Below are 25,230 nucleotides of genomic sequence, written 5' to 3' on the forward strand. Positions count from 1 at the left end.
GTGAGCAGTTTCTCGGCGTTTGCTTTATGTGTAACATTCAAAACGTGGCCTAACTGTGTAGCTTAAAGAGTACTGCACTGGATTCAGGAACAGGTAGTTCGTCTTCTACTCCGTTTGGCCAGAGTGCTTTTAGATGGTTTCCTCCCGTATATACGCAAATGCCGCCTCGGTTCTCTATGTGCGCGTCAGGTACACTACACAGAAACAGTTAAAACACGAATAGACGCACACAACTAGGTTTACATAATTCACAAACGCATGGCGCACTCGATTTATTCCCGTAGAATGATTGATACCTGTGGGGACACAGAACTGTCACAAAACTAAAATAAATTCAAGTAGTGGATAGACGATTGACCGCTACGGTCGCAGGTTCGATTCTTGCCTCGGGTATGGATGTGTGTGATGCCCTTAGGTTAGTTAGGTTTAAGTAGTTCTAAGTTCTAGGGGACTGATGACCTCAGAAGTCCCATAGTGCTCAGAGCCATTTGAACCATTTCATAGACGATTGCCACTCATTAGTAGATGCTCCCACATGGGCTACAAAACGAATGAAACAGGGAAATACGAAAACACGATGTGTAAAGCATGCTTGAACATAAATGCAGAAGCTAGCCAAGCCTGGGGGTTCTGCTGTTGTATTTGACCACAAACGGCAAGTGTGAGTCGTGGTCACAACAATGTTCTGTGTAATTGTGAGTGCTTTATGTCAGAGCTAAGTGTACTCGAAAGTGGGCAAACTGTTGGTGCTCGTGCGATGGATGCTGCCGTAACCAAGGCAGCCGAAGTGTTGGGTGTTTCAAGAGGAACTGCATCGCATGCGCCGAAATCGGAAAAATAACATGTCTGTCACAAAGGGGATGAAGGTTTGTGTTGAGTGATGGTCAGTCAGTCATTGAAGAGGATTGTTACGAAAAATAACAGCACACTGTTTCGAGCTTCTTGAGTTTACGCCTCAAGTGTGAAACATGGTGGAACTTCGCTGATGATTTGGGCAGCCTTATTGTGGTATTACGTGGGCCGCCTCTGTTACTCTACAAGGTCACATTACTGCCAATGACTATGTGACATGGTACAATGTTTTTCTCCAATGAGGATGCTGGGATCCAAGACAACAGGGCCAATGTGCAGACAGCTGGCATCGTCCAGGACTGCTTTTGTGAGGACGAGGATGAATTTTTGCATCTCCCCTGGTCACCACAGTCATCAGATCTCAGTATTGTTGAGCCTTTGTGGTCTACCTTGGGGAGAAGGCTGTGTGATCGCTACCCACCACCGTCATCCTTAACTGAACTTCCCACTATTTTGCAGTAACAATGGTATACGATTCCCGTGAAAACCGTAAAGAACCTGTATTTATTCATTCCGAGACGATTGGAAGTTATTTTGAACGTCAATGGCTTTCCTATACCGTAGTATTTTCTACATCTACATCAACATCCATGCTCCGCAAGCCACCCGATGGTCTGTGGCGGAGGGTACCTTGAGTACCTCTATAGGTTCTCCCTTCTATTCCAGTCTCGTATTCTTTGTGGAAAGAAAGATTGTCGGTATGCCTGCGTGTGGGCTGTAATCTCTCTGATTTTATCCTCACGGTCCCTTCGCGAGATATACGCAGGAGGGAGCAATATACTGCTTGACTCCTCGGTGAAGGTATGTTCTCGATACTTCAACAAAAGGGCGTACCGAGCTACTGAGCGTGTCTCCTGCAGAGTCTTCCACTGGAGTTTATCTATCATCTCCGTAACGCTTTCGCGATTACTAAATGATCCTGTAACGAAGCGCGCTGCTCTCCGTTGGATCTTCTCTATATCTTCTATCAACCCCATCTGGTACGGATCCCACACCGGTGAGCAGTATTCAAGCAGTGGGCGTACAAGTCTACTGTAACCTACTTCCTTTCTTTTCGGACTGCATTTCCTTAGGATTCTTCCAATGAATCTCAGTCTGGCATCTGCTGTACCGACGATTAATTTTTATGGTCAGTCCGTTTTAAATCACTCCTAATGCCTACTCCCAGATAATTTATGGAATTAACTTCTTCCAGTTGCTGACCTGCTATATTGTAGCTAAATGATAAATGATCTTTCTTTCTATGTATTCGCAGCACATTACACTTGTGTACATTGAGATTCAACTGCCATTCCCTGCACCATGCGGCATTTCGTTGCAGATCCTCCAGCATTTCAGTACAATTTGCCATTGTTACAACCTCTCGATATACTACAGCATCATCCGCAAAAAGCCTCAGTGAATTTCCGATGTTATCCAGGAGGTCATTTATATATATTGTGAATAGCAACGGTCCTACGACACTCCCGTGCAGCACACCTGAAATCACTCTTACTTCGGAAGACTTCTTCACTGAGAATGACATGCTGCGTTCTGTTATCTAGGTACTCTTCAATCCAATCACATAATTGGTCTGATAGTCCACATGCCCTTACTTTGTTCATTAAACGACTGTGGGGAACTGTATGAAACGCCTTGCTGAAGTCAAGAAACAGGGCATCTACCTGGGAACCCGTGTCTATTGCCCTCTCAGACTTGTGGACGAATAGCGCGAGCTGGGTTTCATACGATCGTCTTTTTCGAAACCCATGCTGGTTCCTACAGAGTAGATTTCTATTCTCCAGAAAAGTCATTATACCCGAACATAACACGTGTTCCAAAATTCTACAACTGATCTACGTTAGAGATATAGGTCTATAGTTCTGCACATCTGTTCGACGTCCCTACTTGAAAACGGGGATGACCTGTGCCCTTTTCCAACTTTTTGGAACGCTACGCTCTTCTAGAGACCTACGGTACACCGCTGCAAGAAGGGGGGCAAGTTCCTTCGTGTACTCTGTGTAAAATCGAACTGGTATCCCATCAGGTCCAGCAGCCTTTACTCTTTTGAGCGATTTTAATTGTTTTTCTATCCCTCTGTCATCTGTTTCGATATCTGCCATTTTGTCATCTGTGCGACAATCTAGAGACGGAACTACAATGCAGTCTTCCTATGTGAAACAACTTTGGAAAAAGACATTTAGTATTTCGGGCTTTAGTGTGTCATCCTCTGTTTCAGTATCATGATGTTCCCATACTTTTGTCCAGTCCATGGGTAACCGTAACCCCACAGCCACAGAAAATTCGACACCTGTTTGCATGGGATTTCTTAGCTTGTCGTTATCTCTATAATTGCTTCCTGAAATATTTCCTAGTTCTTGTGAGACACCCTGTATTTATGTTTTTGGGATATCGTACAAGATCTTTTGCCTTTGGTGTATCCGTCTTGCGTCGCTCTCCACTTTCCCCTGTCCTGTGTTCTTTCCCTAATTTGTTGCTAACTTCACTATTTTGAACGTCATCTAGTTTTACAAGTCTTATTACTCCTCTCCCTCTTTTTCTTGAGATCGTTCGTTGGATAGCCCTTCATCGAAGAGAATCTCTTCAAAGTTATGTCTCATTTTAGATGTGTTCCTCATTCTTATCATTTCCGCTTGTTTTTTCCCTTTCCTGTTTGTAGAAGTACTTCTTCATTCGTCGTTCTGTCGGTGTTTTTCACTCTAAGAATTTTTCTCGACAACCTCATTTCAAAACTACCGGAGTATTTTTCCTCTTTCTACACTGCCAACCAAAAAATTGAAGTACCCGTAAGATGTAGTCAGATGTCAACGCAATTTCGTACACAAACTCGCCATCGGCGGATATGTAAATTACCTGTGACAGGCAGAACTCCCATTAGTGCTGTTCGTATTTAGTGTTTTTCCCAGACGTGATAGGGTATACTCGTATAAGGGGGTGAACAGCGCAGATGTTGAATAAACGCTGTCAGGTACACGGAGATGCCGCGTACTCGTGTGACACAGCATTATCACCACTTGGCGGAGTTTGAATAGGGCCTCATTGTGAGTCTCCATTGGACCGGCTGGATGAGTAGTGCAATATCCAGATTTGTGGGCTAATCGTTCGTAACAGTAGCCTGACGCTCGACTGCATGCGGAGGTGAGGATAGACATGTTCATCGTCAATGTGCCAGTTGACCACGTCTTACAGCCACAAGGGAAGATCGCCGTATTGTGTACATCATAAATCCTTCTCATCTGCGCCTGTCATCCGAGAGTTATGTACTCCATGCAACCTTTTGTGTCATCCCACACCAATGGTAGGCGACTAGCAACAATTGGACTAGGGAATTGCTGTCATACTCGTAAGACGTCGTTGGCCCTGCAGCCCAAACGGCTGCGTTTGATGTGGTGCCGTGACTGGGAGGCATGGACTGCTGACGAATGGTGTCGCATCATGTTCAGCAATGAACCTGCACTACTCCAGACGACCATCCTCGGTGCATATGACGGTGACCTGGAGGGGGGTTAAGACGTTGTTGGCCCTGCAGCCCAAACGGCTGCGTTTGATGTGGTGCCGTGACTGGGAGGCATGGACTGCTGACGAATGGTGTCGCATCATGTTCAGCAATGAACCTGCACTACTCCAGACGACCATCCTCGGTGCATATGACGGTGACCTGGAGGGGGGTTAAGACGTCGTTGGCCCTGCAGCCCAAACGGCTGCGTTTGATGTGGTGCCGTGACTGGGAGGCATGGACTGCTGACGAATGGTGTCGCATCATGTTCAGCAATGAACCTGCACTACTCCAGACGACCATCCTCGGTGCATATGACGGTGACCTGGAGGGGGGTTAAGACGTTGTTGGCCCTGCAGCCCAAACGGCTGCGTTTGATGTGGTGCCGTGACTGGGAGGCATGGACTGCTGACGAATGGTGTCGCATCATGTTCAGCAATGAACCTGCACTACTCCAGACGACCATCCTCGGTGCATATGACGGTGACCTGGAGGGGGGTTAAGACGTCGTTGGCCCTGCAGCCCAAACGGCTGCGTTTGATGTGGTGCCGTGACTGGGAGGCATGGACTGCTGACGAATGGTGTCGCATCATGTTCAGCAATGAACCTGCACTACTCCAGACGACCATCCTCGGTGCATATGACGGTGACCTGGAGGGGGGTTAAGACGTCGTTGGCCCTGCAGCCCAAACGGCTGCGTTTGATGTGGTGCCGTGACTGGGAGGCATGGACTGCTGACGAATGGTGTCGCATCATGTTCAGCAATGAACCTGCACTACTCCAGACGACCATCCTCGGTGCATATGACGGTGACCTGGAGGGGGGTTAAGACGTTGTTGGCCCTGCAGCCCAAACGGCTGCGTTTGATGTGGTGCCATGACTGGGAGGCATGGACTGCTGACGAATGGTGTCGCATCATGTTCAGCAATGAACCTGCACTACTCCAGACGACCATCCTCGGTGCATATGACGGTGACCTGGAGGGGGGTTAAGACGTCGTTGGCCCTGCAGCCCAAACGGCTGCGTTTGATGTGGTGCCGTGACTGGGAGGCATGGACTGCTGACGAATGGTGTCGCATCATGTTCAGCAATGAACCTGCACTACTCCAGACGACCATCCTCGGTGCATATGACGGTGACCTGGAGGGAGGTTCCAGTCTTCCATTGTTTTTGAGAGAGGTGTGGCCAGCCATCGGGCATGACTTCAGGTGACGGCTGGTAGTGAGTGAGGGTACTCGGACATCACAACGGTATGCCACGGACATCCTGCGTCCTCATGTGTTACCTCTCATGTGACAGTATCGTGGTGCTACTTTTTCAACAGGAAAATGCTCATTCATTCATGGTACGTGTCTCTAAGCATTGTCTGCGTAATGTTGAGGTACTACCGTGGCCAGCAAGATACGCTGATCTATCCTCGATAGACCACAATTTATGTAAGTGATATGTCCTCTAGTATTACTAATAACTCTAAAATATTTCTGTTTGCTGGTGACACTCGCTTGGTAGTAAATGATGTTGTGTGCAACATTGTTTCGGTTTCAAATAGTGCAGTTCATGAAATAAGTTCATGGCTTGTAGAAAAGAAACTAACGCTAAACCACAGTAAGACTCAGTTCTTACAGTTTGTAACACACAATTCAACAAAACCCGACGTTTTAATTTCATAGAATGGGCATATGATTAGTGAAACTGAACAGTTCAAATTTCTAGGCGTTCAGATAGATAGTAAACTGTCGTGGAAAGCCCACGTTTAGGATCTTGTTCAAAGACTTAATGCTGCCATTTTTGCTATTCGAACGGTATCAGAAGTAAGTGATCGTTCGACACGAAAATTAGTCTACTCTGCTTATTTTCATTCGCTTATGTCTATTTTGGGGTAACTCTGCCCATTCTAAAAGGATAATTTTGGCTTAGAAACGGACGGTTCCGACAATAAGTGGTGTAAGTTCACGAACCTATTGTCGACCCTGTTCACGAGTCTGGGTATTGTGACACTGGCCTCTCAATATACATATTCCTTACTGTCATTTCTTGTTAACAGTATTAACTTATTCCCAAGAATAAGCAGCTTTCACTCAGTTAATACTCGGCAGAAATCAAAGCTGCATTTGGATCGGACTTCCTTAACTCTTGGGCAGAAAGGTGTGCAGTATATATATCAATAAGCTACCACAAGAATTCAAAAATCTTAACAGTAATCCACGCGCTTTCAAATCGAAACTGAAGAGTTTCCTCATGGGTCACTCCTGTTCTGTCGAAGAGTTCCTTCAAAAATTAAGCTGATTCTTGTTGCATTGTTGATTGCGTTTACTTCAACTTAAGGCTTGACTTTTCTGGGTTCATAAACATTTTATTTTTATCTGTTATTACTTTTATGTTGTAACTTCAGTACTGACATGTTCCATGACCTTGGAGATCTGCTCCTCAATTTGGTCCAACGGAACTTGACGTCTAAATAAATAAAATAAACATGTGTCGAACCAGTTTGATTGTCAATTCTGTCCCAGCGCCAGTATTGGGAATATCAAAGATGAGTTACAACAGTTGTGGGCCAGATTGCCTGAGGAGAGAATACAACGGCTTTATGACACCTTTCCCAATCAGTTAATGCAAGGATCCAGGCCAGAGACGGTGTAAAGTCCTACTGATAAGTGGGCTCATACTACCATGTTCTTTATAAGTTTGCTTCGATTTTGTAATCATTGAAATAACGTCAGCTACTCTCAACCCGTGAAGTTTCTCCGCCCCTTCTGGGTGCTCCACTCGTTTTTTTTTTTTTTTTTTTTTTTTTTTTGGTCGGGCAGTGTATTTCACTGCCATACAGTACTACACTGCAGATAAAACACTGTTCTATCGGAATTATTTCTGTTGGCAACGATCCTTTCGCCTTTTCAGAAGCTCGTTCACCCATAGTTCGTATGCCGTTCACCCATAGTTCGTATCCCTTGTACACAATTTTCATTTCCTTTCATGAAACATCGTAAGTACCTAAAATATTTTACTTGTTCCAAAGTGTTTCCTTCCAATGATATTTTGTCTTGCCTTCATGTCTGTTGATTCTCATTACTTTGATCTTTCTAACCATAGTAGTGGAAGTCTGTATAAAGGCAGGGTTTCACGAAATTTCTGAAGCATGCATGTATAGAACTTGTTATGACTGTAGTAGACACATATGAGACATCGACAGTCATGAGGGAACTGCATAGTTTCTTTCATAGCACGAGTAACAAGATAAGGCGTTTGCATTTCTGGGATGGAAATCGGTATAAAGGCACTCACCGTTCTGTGTGTTATTGCTTTTTTTAGTCCTTTGTTCAACCTCAGATCTTTCTAATTAACTCCAAAAATTTCTTCGAAATTTATTTTTTTACGGTTTGTAGTTCTTGCAGTGAAGTTTTCGCCCACTGTCCATTGCGATAAACAAGCCTTGCAAGTATTCCATAAAGGTTTTCCACAGGAATTAAATCAAGGGTACGTGCAGGCCAGGGTGAGATATCGATATCTTTCTCTTCAGACCACTTTTTGGTTGCAGCAGAAAGATACACAGATGCATTATCTTGTTTAAACATTAGACAATCGTCCCCTAGGACCTCTTATATTCTAATTAATGCTGCCTCTAGCACCTCAGTGCACATGTTAGTGTTCATTCTAGTGTTCAGCCAAGCAATGCGTGACTTACCTTTACCGCAGAAGGCTGCCCGAATCATAACACTTCTACCATCAAAATTTTTGCTCATTCTTACCTGCTGTTCTGTTCTCAGATCACACCAATAACACTGAACTACTGTTCATCCGGCCGATCTAAATTAATTTTTTTCTTATCTCTGAAGACCACCTTATCCCAATCTGATGTCCATGATATACGTTTTTCAGCAAACTCCAGTCTAGCCTGTTGCCGTCTGGGTATTAGAGCTGGTTTCTGCTGTGGCTTCTTGAATGCAAGATGTTCGTCATCTGACAAAATTTGCCGTACTCGTCTGTCAGTTATAGTGTAACCTCCCCGCAAAAATAATTAAATGGAAATGGAAATGGAGCCAAGTGTAACCTCCCCATACAATTGTTAAATTAAATGAATTTTTAAATATTGTGATCTCAGAACAAAATTGATTTTAATTGTAACCTCTGAACAAAGTTGGCTCCGATTTATAGTCTCTGTGTAAAGAATGCATTCACACTTAATATTCCCACAAAATTCTTTTCTCATTCAATGTCAAGTTCGAAATAGAAAAATTGCTAAACACCAAAAATAATAAAAAAATTCTGTAACCTGATAAATTTTGTGAGGACAGCAGCGCTGACCTTCGGCCCTGTATTCTGAATAAAAAAAGCAAAAATTCTTACCTCAATAAAACTGCAATTATATACGCTCTTAATTACTCATTTTTCGACACAGCTTCGTGCAATGCTGGCGTATATTGTTTTTGATTATTGGAAGGAATGATCATGCATTTGAAATGTTCTTTAAATTGAAGTGAATGCTTTTCTTTAAAATAATTGATTTATATTATAAAAAATTATTATTGGGGCATTTTTTGGAACAAATTAAATTACAATTAACATACATTATTAAGTATGCGGAAGGCTGCTTCTTTACCTTCTACAACAATACTCATCCTCCAGAGTCCTGACCAGAGTCCCGAGCAGAGCCCACAGCCGACACATACCGACTCCAGCAGACTACTGTCGACTCGCTACTACTACTAACGACTACTACTCACTCGCTACTACTACTGTCGAATCGCGCGGTCAAGCGCAGACTAGCAACAGCTAACGATAAACTACTCTCTGGTCAGAGATTCTGTCATGCCTCGCCCATCGCTGGCAATGTATACATCTTACAATAGACAACTATAAATCAGCAACAAGTTGAGAAGAATATCCGTTTGAGGCCGTTGCTTTGAGCAAAAGTAAACTTTTTTATGCCGCAGATATTTTCCTACTTTGGCCATATTTTTTATTCTGTCCATATCGTGCGCCCACGAAATTATCAATCACTGTTCTTGAACAGTTCTAATTCTTGGCAAATTGACGATTGGAGAGTCCCTTTCCTTGTAAGCACCGATTTTTGCTTTTTCATCACATAACTGTTTTATGCGTGGCATTGTCACAGTCGCGTTTTATATACACAGCACGCACTGTCGCCAATGGTGTCTGCTTCCTATCTGCAGTAAAGGCACGTACGCATACACCGCACAGAGCCGACTGCCTTTAAACCATGTTCCAATCTCTGATACCTGAATCGTTGATGGCTTGTTATATACTGTACTTCTGACATAAAATGCAATATCATTTGACTGCACTTGTCGGTATACTACATAGATTTCATACTACTGCATATATTGTGCACAGCTATTCCAACAGACAATGTTAATTTTCTTGCTTATATCCACACCTTTTTTTACTGATTTCCACTACGTATTATTTTCATTCCATATGATTTCCCCAACTTACTATTCTCTCCATCATAAGTGGTAGTCCTTCCTCTGATTTTATGATTTTACCAACATTGCTTGATTATCTGCATACTTAATTGTCTTCATCCTTTCTCCTGTTACCATTATGCCTCTCGCTTTTTATCATGCTTTGTCAAAGTCCTTTCCCCAAGCAACAAAACAGATGTACAAATATACATAATCCTGCTAACTTATAGCATCCGTTGTCCCATCATTCTCAAACATCCAGTCTGGTGTTTCTTTTCCTTAACTGAATACAAGCTGCTCCACCCCCGCCCATATTTTCTTGAACAAGGATAAGTAATGATAATTTACAGCTTTAAGCTTGTAATTACTAGAAAATAAGTCTGTGTTGCGGGATGTGAGATGAGAGAGTTGTTGTGGTGTGTTGCAGAGAGCCGTGCGCTGCTCAAGGAAGTGAGCGGTCTGTGCCGGAGCGGGCAGCTGACTGCCATCATGGGCCCCTCCGGCGCGGGCAAGACCACGCTCATGAACGTGCTTGCCGGCTACACGTAAGTCTCGCCAGCTTGCTTTTCATTATTCTACACTCCTGGAAATTGAAATAAGAACACCGTGAATTCATTGTCCCAGGAAGGGGAAACTTTATTGACACATTCCTGGGGTCAGATACATCACATGATCACACTGACAGAACCACAGGCACATAGACACAGGCAACAGAGCATGCACAATGTCGGCACTAGTACAGTGTGTATCCACCTTTCGCAGCAATGCAGGCTGCTATTCTCCCATGGAGACGATCGTAGAGATGCTGGATGTAGTCCTGTGGAACGGCTTGCCATGCCATTTCCACCTGGCGCCTCAGTTGGACCAGCGTTCGTGCTGGACGTGCAGACCGCGTGAGACGACGCTTCATCCAGTGCCAAACATGCTCAATGGGGGACAGATCCGGAGATCTTGCTGGCCAGGGTAGTTGACTTACACCTTCTAGAGCACGTTGGGTGGCACGGGATACATGCGGACGTGCATTGTCCTGTTGGAACAGCAAGTTCCCTTGCCGGTCTAGGAATGGTAGAACGATGGGTTCGATGACGGTTTGGATGTACCGTGCACTATTCAGTGTCCCCTCGACGATCACCAGTGGTGTACGGCCAGTGTAGGAGATCGCTCCCCACACCATGATGCCGGGTGTTGGCCCTGTGTGCCTCGGTCGTATGCAGTCCTGATTGTGGCGCTCACCTGCACGGCGCCAAACACGCATACGACCATCATTGGCACCAAGGCAGAAGCGACTCTCATCGCTGAAGACGACACGTCTCCATTCGTCCCTCCATTCACGCCTGTCGCGACACCACTGGAGGCGGGCTGCACGATGTTGGGGCGTGAGCGGAAGACGGCCTAACGGTGTGCGGGACCGTAGCCCAGCTTCATGGAGACGGTTGCGAATGGTCCTCGCCGATACCCCAGGAGCAACAGCGTCCCTAATTTGCTGGGAAGTGGCGGTGCGGTCCCCTACGGCACTGCGTAGGATCCTACGGTCTTGGCGTGCATCCGTGCGTCGCTGCGGTCCGGTCCCAGGTCGACGGGCACGTGCACCTTCCGCCGACCACTGGCGACAACATCGATGTACTGTGGAGACCTGACGCCCCACGTGTTGAGCAATTCGGCGGTACGTCCACCCGGCCTCCCGCATGCCCACTATACGCCCTCGCTCAAAGTCCGTCAGCTGCACATACGGTTCACGTCCACGCTGTCGCGGCATGCTACCAGTGTTAAAGACTGCGATGGAGCTCCGTATGCCACGGGAAACTGGCTGACACTGACGGCGGCGGTGCACAAATGCTGCGCAGCTAGCGCCATTCGACGGCCAACACCGCGGTTCCTGGTGTGTCCGCTGTGCCGTGCGTGTGATCATTGCTTGTACAGCCCTCTCGCAGTGTCCGGAGCAAGTATGGTGGGTCTGACACACCGGTGTCAATGTGTTCTTTTTTCCATTTCCAGGAGTGTAGTTCCGTTATGTTCTGCCTGCCATGACTGGTTGATTTGGGGGAGGGGACCAAACAGCGAGGTCATCGTCGGTCCCATTGGATTCGGAATGGATTGGGGAAGGAAATCGGGTGTGCCCTTTCAAAGGAACGATCCCGGCATTTGCTTGAAGCGATTTAGGGAAATCACGGGAAACCTGAATCAGAGTGGTCGCACGCGGGTTTGAACCGTCGTCGTCCCGCATTGGAGTTCAGTGTGCTAACCACTACGTCACCTCGCTCTGTGCCTGCCGTGTCCTCTTTATAGTGGTTTGTCAGTCTTCAGCGACTTGAAGCAAAGCATTCTTCATTCTTTAGAGCTTCTCCAGAATCTCGTCAGCGAATGTAAATCACTCCTTCAGCATCAAGTGGACAAATTTTAGGGAAGTCTGTCCATCAGACCCTCTTCAATTTGAATGAAATTCTGCGCAGATGTTCCCCATAAAAAAAAAAAAAACAGCTGAGCAAAATGAGCTTAAGATACAAGAAATTCGTGCTTTACAAAGGCTTTCAGAATGGGGCAGCAAAATATGGTCTGAGTTCTACACGACGTGACAACAGTCATGGAATACCTCCTCATATCGTTCAAATGGTTCAAATGGCTCTGAGCACTAAGGGACTTAACTTCTGAGGTCATCAGTCCCCTAGAACTTAGAACTACTTAAACCTAGCTAACCTAAGGACATCACACACATCCATGCCCGAAGCAAGATTATAACCTGCGACCGTAACGGTCCCGCGGTTCCAGACTGTAGCGCCTAGAACCGCTCGGCCACCCCGGCCGGCTCCTAATATCGTGTCGGACTTCTTTTTGCCCGGCGTAGTACAGCAACTCGACGTGGCATGGATTCAGCAAGTCGTTGGGAGTCCCCTGTATAAATATAGAGCGATGCTACTTTACAGACGTCCGTAATTCCGAAAGTATTGCCGGTGCAGGATTTTTTTTATGTCCCATAAAGGTTCTATGGGATGCAGGGCGGTCTTGGTGGCCAAATTATTCGCTCGAACTGTCCAGAATGTTCTTCAAAGCAATCGGGAACAATTGTGACCCAGCGACATGGCTAATTGTCATCCATAAAAATCGCACCATTGTTTGGAAATGGTTGCAAATGGTCTCAGTTGTTTCAGTTCGACCAGAGGAGCCAGCCCATTCCATGAAAACACAGCCCACTCTATTGTGGAGCCACCACCAGCTTAACAACTTGGGTCCATGGCTTCGTGGGATCTGCGCCACATTCGAACCCTACCATCCCCTCTTACCAACTTAGATCGGCACTCATCTGACCAGGCCACGGGTTCCTGGTCGTCTAGGGTACAACCGACATGGTCACGAGCTGAGGAGAGACGCTGCAAGCGATTTCGTGCTTCGCATCGGTCGCCCGCTGCCGTGGTCCATCAACGCCAAATTTCACCGCACTGTCCTAACTGATATGTTCGTCGTACGTCCCAGACTGATTTCAGCGGTTATTTCATGCAGTGTTGCTTGTCTATTAGCACTGACAACTCAACGCAAATGCCGCTGCTCTCGGTCGTTAGGTGAAGGCCTTCGGTCACTGCGTCGTCCGTGGTGAGAGGTAGTGCCTAAAATCTGGTATTCTCGGCACACTCTCGACACTGTGGATCTCGGAATACCGAATTCCCTATTGATTTCCGAAATGTGCCAATGCCAATGCACTGCCCTTTTATACCTTGGGTACTCGATACTACCGTCATCAGTATATGTGCGTATCGCTATCGCATGACTTTTATTACCTCAGTGTATGTCAGTTTTGGCTATAACTAAGACAGCTTAAAACTGAAACTAATCCGAAGGAGATATCGGGATCGCATCCACAACTTTTTGTGCTCATCTGACTTAAAATTTTAATGCTGTGTCGTTGACCATTCTTCTGCCACATGAGGTCAAATTTCTGGAAAATCAATCGCGACAATATTTCAACCATTTCACAACAGAATACAAATTTGGACAAACAAAGGATATTGCTTGCTCATTAGGAGTTGCGTGCAGAAACTATTTTTTATCATTTCTAACGAAATGCAGCAGTTACACTTATTTGAGAAGCTATTAAGATGTAAATATGCAAACAATAATTTTTTTCTCAAGTTTCAGCATACTTTGATGTCGCGTTGCTAAATGTTGCACCTTCTAATTCTTTATTTTTGTTGCAGTAGAAAGGTCTGGTGTTTTTGTATTAGAAGAACATTTATTTATTCTGGAGACGTTCTCGATAACGTTTGAAAAATGACCTTTGACGAAATTTCTTGTAATACTGTTATATTTAATTTTTGATATATTTTTATTATTTTTAGACGCTATAATTTTGTATATTTACTAATGCTTTTATTTTTGATCGATATCTAACCGTAACCGAGAATTTATTACAACAGTGGAAACACAGGATGGAAATAATTCAAAAAAGATACGCTACAACTCACCTATAAATGATTGTACGACGGGACTTTAGAAAGCAAGTTACATATATTGTCAGACGCTAGGACACTGCGCAACAAAAGTGGCACATTGTCAGAAGAGAGTGCACTTACTGGGCTTTCTGCAGACACAGATCTGCTGCGGTACGGGTAACAGGTGCACCACAGTGCGCGAGTGAAATGCAGACGGAAACGTGGTCCAGTTTTGAAGGTCTCGGGACAGTTCGATCCTTGTAGGCAAAACGTCTAAATTGTTCGCAGATTCACCGTGAAATTCTGGATGTATGTAACCAGATGCAATGTCGCGTTCATCTGTAATGAAACGGTGCCAACAATTTGACCAAGGCTGCACAAACAATAGTGACGCTAATGGCAAGGAAAGCGTTCGACATCGATCACAGGTGACAATGTCCAATCAATCGAGGAACTGATTCACGGACATCGCAGATTTTCCAAAAACGGGGACGTTTATGCAGCGATTATCGAGTGGCTCCGTGACCAATGAGAGGTTTTCTATAATCGAAGAACTGAACAAGTGTTAGAATGTTGAGACCATTGTTTTCAGGGCTTAGTGTTTATGTCGAAAAACTACTATGTACTTTTGTCACTTTGGAGTACAGTGCAGCATTGAATAAAAGTTACCTTGCTTGCCACAACTAGACTTTTGAAATCCCCTCGTAAAATATACTCACCAGCAGCAACAGAAAATGGCTGCCACCAATATATTTTTTTCATATTGAGGGAAGGAAACAGGCCTCGATGCGCCTCGTCTGCCTGGATTCTATGAGAGATGTAATTATGTAATACAGAAAGTACCACGACGTACCTGAGAATGTTCTTAATTTCCAGAGGCGTATAACGACTCATTTAATAGAGTTTGTAGATATGGAATGATGAGAATATTAGGTGTGATAAAGTAATAATATCATGTAAAGCGACTAAAGGCAATAACGAAGTAATATGTAATGTGTTGGATAGATGTAAAAGTAGGGGAGACTGGGCTAGATGGCATGGATTTTTGCTTTTGATTTTATTATTTTTTTGTACAGCACTTGTAGAAATTCTAGTGCATAGGCGAATAGCTTAACGTTTTGACTACAAAACCCAGAACACCCATTAATTAAACACGAATTTAATGATATGTATTTAATATGTATTTAATTAAATACATATTTAGGTAACCCCAAAAACACTTTTCCTAAAAACTTGCAACTATGTCAACTAACGCCTAGAGATGACTTGGTATAACCTGATGTGGAGAAGGCTATTTAGGGAGAACACAGCAATTTTCGGGGGCTTTCTTTTAGGTATGTTTGCAAGTGGGGATATTCAGCTGCCAAATAATTTTCAAAATTCATGATGAAACCTTCAGCTCTCATTTATTTTGCACAATTCGGTAATAGTTTCGGCCAATAACCATTATCAAGCTTAGCTGGCATAAACGGCAGGAAAGTTGTCCCACAATTTTAACAAATGTAATTTGCTCTTTTAAGCCCACCATAGCACGTAAAAAATTTCTCACAACAATGACTGTGTACGATAATTTTCGTCAAGAAACAAGTCCACCTCGACAGCTACTACACAGTAAATGTCACGAAGCAAGTCTACATCGACAGCTATTAACACACTGAGTGTGTGGGCATTCTTCTTGACGAAAATTATCGTATACAGTTATTAGAGGTGAGAGATTTTTTATGTACTATGGTGGGCCTACAAGAGGAAATTACTTTTGTTGAATTGTGGGATAACTTTCCTGCCGTTTATCCCAGCTTTGCTTGATAATGATCATTGACCGAAAGTAGTAGCGAATTGTGCAAAATAAATGACAGCTGAAGATTTTTTTTTTATCAAAACTTGGGGAAGATCCTTTCCAAAGAATATGTTCAAAAATTCCTCGTGAAGAAATAATACTTGAATGAAAGTAGATTCTATTTAGATGTGTAAACAACGCTATGAACTTAAATGTGTGAAAAATCAGTACATTCTTCATGAAAAATATGTTCTGTTTATTATTACAGCTATGCGTAGTTTTTCAAACAGAATTAGTTCAATGTTTTAAGTCGGTCACGAATGTAGGAGTTCGACGCTCGTTTATTTGAACACGTGGTTCTATTTTCACACAATTTTTCTTTGATCGTACCAAACTGAAGCACCCTTGTGTGGCCATCTCCAGTTATTCCCCTTTTGACCATGGTGGACACGCAAATCTCGTTGCCATCGTGTTCGACAATCTTCTAATATCGGGCATGGTACTTCACCAAAACTGATTTCAACGTATCTGTTGGGTGAATAGAAGGCTCTTGAGACTCTGGACCATTTCTTGTTAATTTTGTTCGATGTTACTTATTGCGACAGCTACGCCAACTGACCACATACCTAAAAATGCAAACTAGCCTCTCAGGGACATCAAAAACAAAATGGATATCACACAAATCCTTAAATCAGAAATAAAAGATTATGATACATGCATGCAGCCAGAGTTTACCGCTCTCTCCAAAACTGCCATCAGCAACACCTCAGATCTACTTATAGTTTCACCAGATCGCTAAAGGTTTAAGATCAAAAAAACATACTCACCAGTTAGAACAACGATGAAATCGGGGTCCTTTCTTCGTGACGTTTCCGAGCGGACTAAACTTACGATGGATAATACACATTTACATGCACTTTCCTCTAGCGCGATGGCAGCACTCTAGGTCCACACACAGTGGCAGTATATAGAAACTGTGTGCCAACTAGCCCTTTATACCAACTAACCTTGGTCTCCCCCACTAACGGTAACAGCTACAGACAGTACGTTGTTTTGGTAAGGTTTTCAGTTCCAAGACTTATTTGATGCAGATCTCCAGGCTAGTTTATCCCGTGAAAGCCTCTTAATCTCTCCATGACTGCTGCAACGTTCGCCTGTTTCATCCTGCTTACTATAATCAAGCCTTGATCTCCCTCTAAAAACCTCTGACATTTACCTCCGTTACCAAATCAACTATTCGCTGATGCCTCAGAGTCCGTCCACTCAGCCGAACCTTTTGTTGGACCATATACTTACTTTGTAACCAATTTCATGCAGTGCATTTTCATTAGTTACCGGATCTACCCATCCAATCTTCAGCATTCTTCCGTAACAACACATATAAAATGCTGATATTATCTTCTTGTGTGTAGTGTATATTGTCTACAATTCTGTTTCAGCTTACACGATTGACAGATCCTTTCAGAAAAGAATGTATATTACATGAAGTTAATTTAATTCTTAAATCATTCATCTTTTTCAGACATGCTTTTCTTGCTGTTGGTATGCATTTTATATGCTCTCTACTCCAGCCGTCGTCAGTTATTTGGCCCAAACTGCAAAACATCTACTGCTTTTAATGTTTCGCTTCCTTATCTGCTTCCTTCGGCATCTTCTGATTTACATCGGTTACACTCAGTTACGTTTTTTTTCTTTTGTTATTGTTCATCTTATAACCACATTTCTAGACACGATCCATTCTGTTAATTGTTCTTACAAACCCTTGTCGCTGTCAAATCTTAAAGTTTCTGTTTCTTCTACCTATAGTGTAACTGCGTTTCTAAATTTCTTCTCTGTCTCCTTCAACACTGTTTCTCTCTCTTCTCTATTATTGCCTTCCTTTCATGTCTTTCGATTATTGTAACTGCGGTATGGTTTCCGTATCAGGTAGCTATAAACAAACTTATCATTTTCCAAGTGTCTAAATCTGCATCTACGTGATAACTCTGCAATTCACAGTCAAGTTCCTGGCAGAGAGTTCATCCAACCAGTTCCACTTCAGTTCTACCTTTCCACTCTGGAACAGCGCGCGGGAAAAGGAGGAGGAGGTTAGTGTTTAACGTTCCGTCGACAACGAGGTCATGAGAGACGGAGGACAAGCTCCAGGAAGGATGAAGAAGGATGGAGAAGGAAATCGACCGAGCCCTTTTAAAGGAACCATCCCGGCAGTTGACTGAAGCGATTTAAAGAAGTCACAGAAAACCTAAATCAGTATGATCGGACGCGGGTTTGAACCGTCGTCCTTCCGAATGCGAGTCCGTTGTGCTAATTACTGCGCCACCTGACTCATTGAGGGGGAAAAAGAACTCTTAAATCTTTCCGTGGAAGCTCCGATTTCTCTTATTTTAAGATAATTTCTGTCCATGTCGGTAGACGTCAATAAAATATTTTTCCATTCGGAGAAAAAAGCTGGAGGTTCAGATTTCATGAAAAAATCATGCCAAACTCGCTTATCATATCCATGACACACTCTCCCCTACTTCGCGATAATATGAAACGAGCTGCCCTTCTTTGAAATTTTTCGGTGTCCTCCGTCAATCCTGTCTGGTAAGGACCTCAAAATGGTTCAAATGGTTCTGAGCACTATACGACTTAACTTCTGAGGTAATCAGTCGCCTAGAACTTAGAACTAATTAAACCTAACTAACCTAAGGACATCACACACATCCATGCCCGAGGCAGGATTCGAACCTGCGACCATAGCGGTCACGCGGTTCCAGACTGAAGCGCCTTTAACGGCACGGCCACACCGGCCGGCGTAAGGACCTCATACTGCACAGCAACACTGTAGCAGAGAATGGATAAGCGTAATGTAGGCAGTCTATTTGGTGTATTTATTGCATCTTCTAAGCGTTCTGCCAATAAAACGCAGTCCTTGGTTCGCCTTATCCCCGACATTGTCTATGCGATCGTTCCATTTCAAGTAGTTCGTAATTGTGCTTCAGACTTAATGATTTATCGTGTAACGGAAACTCAAGGATTTCTTTTAGTATTTATGTGGATGACCTCACGCCTTTCATTACTTAGGGTCAATTTCCGCTTTTTGCACCATACACATCTCGTCTAAATAATTTTGCGATTGTCTTTGATCTTTTGATGACTTCACTAAACGGTAAATGATAGCATCATCTGAAAACAATTTAAGATTGCTACTCAGTTTGTTTCTAAATCATTTATGTAGATTAGAAACAGCAGTAGGCCTATAATTCTATCTTTGGAAACACCAGATATCACTTCTATTTTACTTGAAGTGTTTTCATCAATTATCATCAACCTTTCTTAGAGGAAAGCGCAAAACCCAGTCCCACAACTGAGACGGTACCCCTACTTAATTAGATAACCATTCCGATACTGTAAGCGTCCTAAAAACAGTCGCGATTACTTTTCCAGTCTATAAGACGGTTTTGTCTTCTCGGTGCTCTTTCACCTTCGTCAAACTTGTTTTGGCTTGAACTTTGTCTGCTTTGCGTAATTGTAGTTTCTACGTTTCGCCCACCGCTATGTAACAACACCAGAAGTCATTATGCTGCAGATTTTCCAAATACGTATCTGAAACTTCTTTCCTGGGTCTTTTCTGACCACACCTGGACAAACAGGGCAGCCGTCGCTTTCCCGGTACTTCGGTACTTCATATATAGAACTTCGCTCGTAATATTGCGTACCCGTTTATATGAGACGCTAGGCCTTCCAAAAATAGTCTGGTTAATGTGACTTCGTTTACCACATTATAACGTTTTTTATACCTCTTTTTTTTCAAGAGGGCCTTCAGTGTATTAAAAGTGAAGCGTTGATACGGCCACGGTTAAAATAATTTATCCATTAGTAAACGGTCTAAAGGCTAGTGCTTAATCTCCACGAGCGCCCTTCAGGACAGTTTTTATTTGGCCCAGAGACCTTTTTTAAATAAGTTATATCTTCGTGCAAGCCTTGTCTCCATCTCGTTTCTACGAAAAGTTTGGCACCGATCGCGACTGATGGTTCCCAGATTAGCAATTTCGCCTTATGTCTCTATGAAAGTTAAATAAAACTGTTAAAATAATTTCACTTATCAACAGTAACCCACTTAGTTCGCCACTGTTCCATAGAAATTTATAAGCCTTATCCACCATTGTGCAGCACAATCATGTGCTAGCAAGAGACGTTAACGCTTTTGCTGCCCCCATTATGGCGAAGAGGAATGTTGAGAGGCTGTCGGGTGATCAATGACCTATAAAATTCCCATAGCTGTCGCTTTAAACTATAATAGCGGGGAGTGGAGTCAAACGATACGGTAGTTCTTACTCTTTAGTGTCTGAGTCTCGTCATTGTCGGCATAAAGTACACGCTAACGGGTATCGCAGGATCATGCAATTAACCAAGCTCTAATTTCTGTGTTTATTCCCTGTTGATTATTTGGTACAGAAGTGGACTTCCGTTTCGCTTTCGGCGAATAAAACATTTTTCGTTCTTGTTCTTATCCCAATATTTCATTAAAATAATTATAATGTCGTTGCTGTAAGTACAATCAAGATACTGATGCAGTATCTCTCTAAACGGTGCTGAATGCGCGCTTGACGCATCAGCAGGGAAGATTTGGGATGGCTTTCTTTTCTTAATACAGGGTGTTCAGTGAAGGAGTCACTAATTTCATAATTAGGTATCTCGAAAATGAGATCGATAGACGAATGCATTTCGAAAAGTTGCTAACACGTGGTGCTGCAATCGCAATATTTAGCTACTATAACGTTCGTTGCAGTTGAGAGCTTTCGGTTCCATCGTTGAAAGGTGAAAGGGAATTGACGTACCGAAGAAAGAGGTTCCATATGTTCCACAGCGCAAGGCATTTTTCTGGTCAGAACGCAGTCCTGCGGCAACAAGGTGCAATTTTCAGACATGATTCAATGTTTCAAAAAGACCCGATGCGAAAACCATTCGCAAGCGCTTCCCCAAATTTCAACGGGCGGGCAGCGTGGCTGATGATCTAGCGGGGAATTTTGGTCTCGGGCAAACTGTAGTTGCTACTGGCAAATTCGCCACGGTTTTTGAAATTACTCAGAAAAATAATGAATCAGTCCGAAGTAGAGATTGGTTTGAAGGGTTTCAGCACGCAGAAAATACTGAGACAGAGCCTACAACCGTTTCCACTCAAATTACAAGGCTACCAGTCCTTAACTGTACGAGCTGTGCGGCAGAGGGATGACCTTGCGAAGCAGATTCTCATAATATTGATAAAGAAGGAATTGATGTTGGCTGCATCTGATTCAAAGATGAAGCAAACTTTCAGCTGAATGGAGTCGTGAATAAAGAAAACTGGCTATTTTGGAGTTCCGCAAATCCCATTTGTGTGAAACGAAACCATTGTGTTCTTTGAAAGTTACTGTTGGGGCTACGGTATACAACGGAGGCGTTATTGGCCCTTTTTTCATGAGAGAAACGATCGTTAGTGAACGTTACTTTGTAATTTTACAACAGTTTGTGTCTGCAGAGCTGTAGTTGGAGGTTCGATCAGGCAACGAGTAGTTCATGCAAGATGGGGCAAGACCACGTCGCAACGAACAGCTGTTTCGCTTTCTTGATGAATACTTCGGGAACAGAGTCATTGTGTAAATTTACTGGCCTCTATATTCACCCGATCTGACTCCTTGTGACTACTTTTTGTCGGGCACACTGAAAGACAGTCACCTGGACGACCTTGAATCGGCGATTTGCGTCGCATCTGAATACATTTCGATTGAGACACTCACTACAGGATGTGATGACAAATTTCATTGTTCGTCTGTGCCATATCCGTGCTGCGAGTGGTGGACGTTTCAGAAAGATTGTGATGTGATTGCAAAGAATGCTTGCAGAGAACGAGTTTAATAACGCACACTGATGCTGTTTTCAGCTCTTTCCGAAACTTCTGTATAACTTCTTTATAAAATTCTTACAGTTTGCACAATCAACATACCTTTTGTTGCACTCTTCCATCGGTCTAAGTTTTCGAGATGTTTAATTTTGAAATCAGGGTCTCCGTCGCTGGACACCCTGTAGATTTCACTCTACTGTTAGTAGTGTGGTCGTAAGAATGTAGCCAATGGAAATGATGTGATAAAACACGAAAAGAATTATCTAAAGCTGATATGAAATTATTTTGGAGAAACGAATCGAGGATAACCACAGTAATATTGCAAATTTTATTGTCACCAACCAGCGTGATGAATAGGAACTGGTAACATGAAACACTTCAAATGGACTGCAATACAAGTCGCGACGTTAGCATTAAGGCACCCGTAGCTTGGCGGTTGTTGTATTTACTGGAATTTTGCCAGAGCGTGTTGAACCAAAATGCTTAGTTGTTTAGTTCAAAGCTAACGGCCATAAAACTGTACATTGTAGGGAGTACAATGTAAGGCGAGAACAGGAAATGACGCTTGCTGTCTTCGGACTTCCCACGGACTTGACGAACTGTGATTTTACCAAAAATGAAGTTGGGCATGTTATTCAGCTGAGCAGCATTGTCAGCTTAAACCTCTCAGCTTAATTCAGTTTTTAGTCGTATAAACAGCGACAATTGTAACCTCACATACGAGCTTTGGTTTCCTTGTGCCAGTCGGCATTCCATGCCTGAGGATTTAGCTTGTCGAAAGCTGGAGTAACACGTGTAAGACAGCAGAAAGTTATTATTGACCAAAGTTCACTCACTCACGGGATGTTCCTTCCTTTACCGCCCTCTCCCCCTTTCCTCTAATTTCCCTTTTACCTGTGGAACTGCAGGCCGTTGTGGCCGAGCGGTTCTAGGCGCTTCAGTCCGGAAACGATGCTGCTACGGTCGCAGGTTCGAATCCTGCCTCGGGCATGGATGTGTGTGATGTCCTTAGGTTATTTAGGCTTAAGTAGTTCTACGTCTAGGGTACTGATGACCTCAGATGTTAAGTCCCATAGTGCTTAGACCCATTTGAACCATTTTGAACCTGTGGAACTAACTGTTCGTTGACAGCGTATCAGTCAGGAACATATCTTATTCAATAATCAACAGCGTGCAATCAACAGTGTTTCCGCCAAGTATTTCTGCCTAATAACCAGTGGCCTGCAACATGCCGTACCCATGCTCGTAGTGCGAACTTAATAACATCATCTTTTGAGCACAGACCACAGTCGTTTCCCCGAAAGTACAAGAAAGGTATGCTGATTTTATCGTTGCTGCCTCGCATCTTCGTACTCGCACGGAAAGTTCGCCGGCAAATGTCAACTGGTTCTCCATTTCACTCTCTCCAACGCACAGGCTTCGCTTGTTACTGAGCTACAGTCCTGGGTAGAGGAGGAAATAGAAAGCTGTCCGCGTTAAGTAGGTTTTCACGTTTACCTGTACATTCATTTGCTTCGGATCGGAAGATAATCGTTACCGATGCCGTCTTTGGACTGAAAGGCATGGATGGACTTTTTGGAGCTCTACAGTACGTCTCGAGAGCTATAATGACAAGCTGTGCATGCACATGTACGTAGAGAGTCTTATCAAGAGGCTGTACGGAGCCGGGAAATATTTGTGTTGCGCGACCAGCTGCACACGCAAGTGACGAGAAAACAGCGCGCGTCTGTCGCTATTAGAAGAGTATACGAAAGGATGCTCGCAATTACTGACTTACATTTATTAATTTCGTCTGCCGCACGATATTGATATTACTGAAGGGAGCCGGCCGTGTGTGGCCGCCGTGCGGTTCTAGGCGCTACAGTCTGGAACCGCGCGACCGCTACGGTCGCAGGTTCGAATCCTGCCTCGGGTATGGATGTGTGTGATGTCCTTAGGTTGGTTACGTTTAAGTAGTTTTAGTTCTAGGGGACTGATGACCTCAGAAGTTAAGTCCCATAGTGCTCAGAGCCGTTTGAACCAATACTGAAGGGAAATAAGTTTCTCTGAAAGAATTAGCATGCAGATAGAAAACAGCTCATTTTTTTCACGCACAATATCATGAAAATTGTAGATGTAGGTGAACTCGTATATTTCGTTTTCCTCGATTTCCAAAAGGGTGTAGACGCTACACTGCGCTATTGACCGACGACAAGATACAGTCACAAGGATTATCTGTACGAATATGGCATTACTTAGAAGCATTTGCGACGAACAGGTCCCCGTAAGCTGCACTGCACGATGCATGCTCAGTACAAGCTAAAGTAACACTGGATGTCCCTGAACTATGAGTAATAGAATAACGGATGTTCTCAATCAACATAGTCGAGTTATCAGAAGGGGTCAACACCACTATCACACTGTTCGCTGATGGTAACGTTACCCACAGGAATGTATTGTCCATGGGTGATTGCAAAGAAATTCGGAACAACTTGGAGACAATATCCATGTGATGTAATGATGGAGAGCGCAGAAAAAAGTGAATAAATTCAGTTCCATTAGTAAATTAGTGGTGAACTTCGGTACATCATTTTACATATTTTAGGGGAACTGTAAGATGCTAAATGAAATTGGATGGACAGTTGCCACCAGTATTAGGGGAGGGAAATGAAAGACAGATTGGTCCGAAGGGCTATGCGAAAGTGCTACACATCTGTAAAGGGCGTCGGATACAAGAAGCTAATGCAACTAATTCTAGAGTGCTGCGAGATGCTACTAAAGCGTCTGCAGTCGTTATCACCTTGAGAAACCAGACTGTGGTTGTAAGAGCCAAGACATAAAAGGGCGACAGTTGATCAGAAACTAGTGAAGCGGGGTTGTAACCTATCCCATGTTTATTTAATCAGTACACTGAGCCAGTTTTAAAGTAAACCAAATCGAATCTTTTGGAGGAAAGTTAAGTTTATTGAGTAGAAAGAAATACTTGAAGGTTTGTTATTTAAATAATAAAACACCGCACCAGTTACGTTTCTTTTCATGCATGGCGCGACGCGTTCCGGAAATTTATTCCTATTATCAAGCGCAAATATCTACATTTGTATTTTCTGTGATGTTTACAGGTCTGTCGATCCGTTTATCTTGCCCTACAGTATTATTTTTGTGGTTTTACTGCGACCAGAAAATAAATCTTGCTATTTTCTTACGTGCTAATGTTAAAAAATAATATTTTTATCTGTCTGCTTACGTGTACAGGTGCTCCTTATAGCGCAGACATCAACAGAAACGCAAACCACCACTCACACTGTTTGTTTATGTGAATTCAAAATAAGAAACAAAGATATTATGACGGTGTGGCTTCACAAAAAGTTTGGATATAGAAGAATTCCATTTTTCGTGTGTTACACTATTTAGATCAA

At 43.5% G+C, this 25,230-nt stretch overlaps 1 protein-coding gene across 2 annotated transcripts in view; it reads left to right on the top strand.

Moving 5' to 3' along the window:
* LOC126092425 (ATP-binding cassette sub-family G member 1-like) overlaps nucleotides 1-25,230 on the top strand; it is a 325,835-nt gene that overhangs the window by 178,907 nt on the left and 121,698 nt on the right. For both annotated transcript variants that reach the window (XM_049908016.1, XM_049908018.1), the window contains exon 2: nucleotides 10,199-10,316. In XM_049908016.1, coding sequence (XP_049763973.1) covers nucleotides 10,199-10,316 — 118 coding nt within the window. The remainder of the gene's footprint in view (nucleotides 1-10,198; nucleotides 10,317-25,230) is intronic.

This window comes from Schistocerca cancellata, chromosome 7 (assembly GCF_023864275.1).
Source record: "Schistocerca cancellata isolate TAMUIC-IGC-003103 chromosome 7, iqSchCanc2.1, whole genome shotgun sequence".
NCBI lineage: Eukaryota > Metazoa > Arthropoda > Insecta > Orthoptera > Acrididae > Schistocerca > Schistocerca cancellata.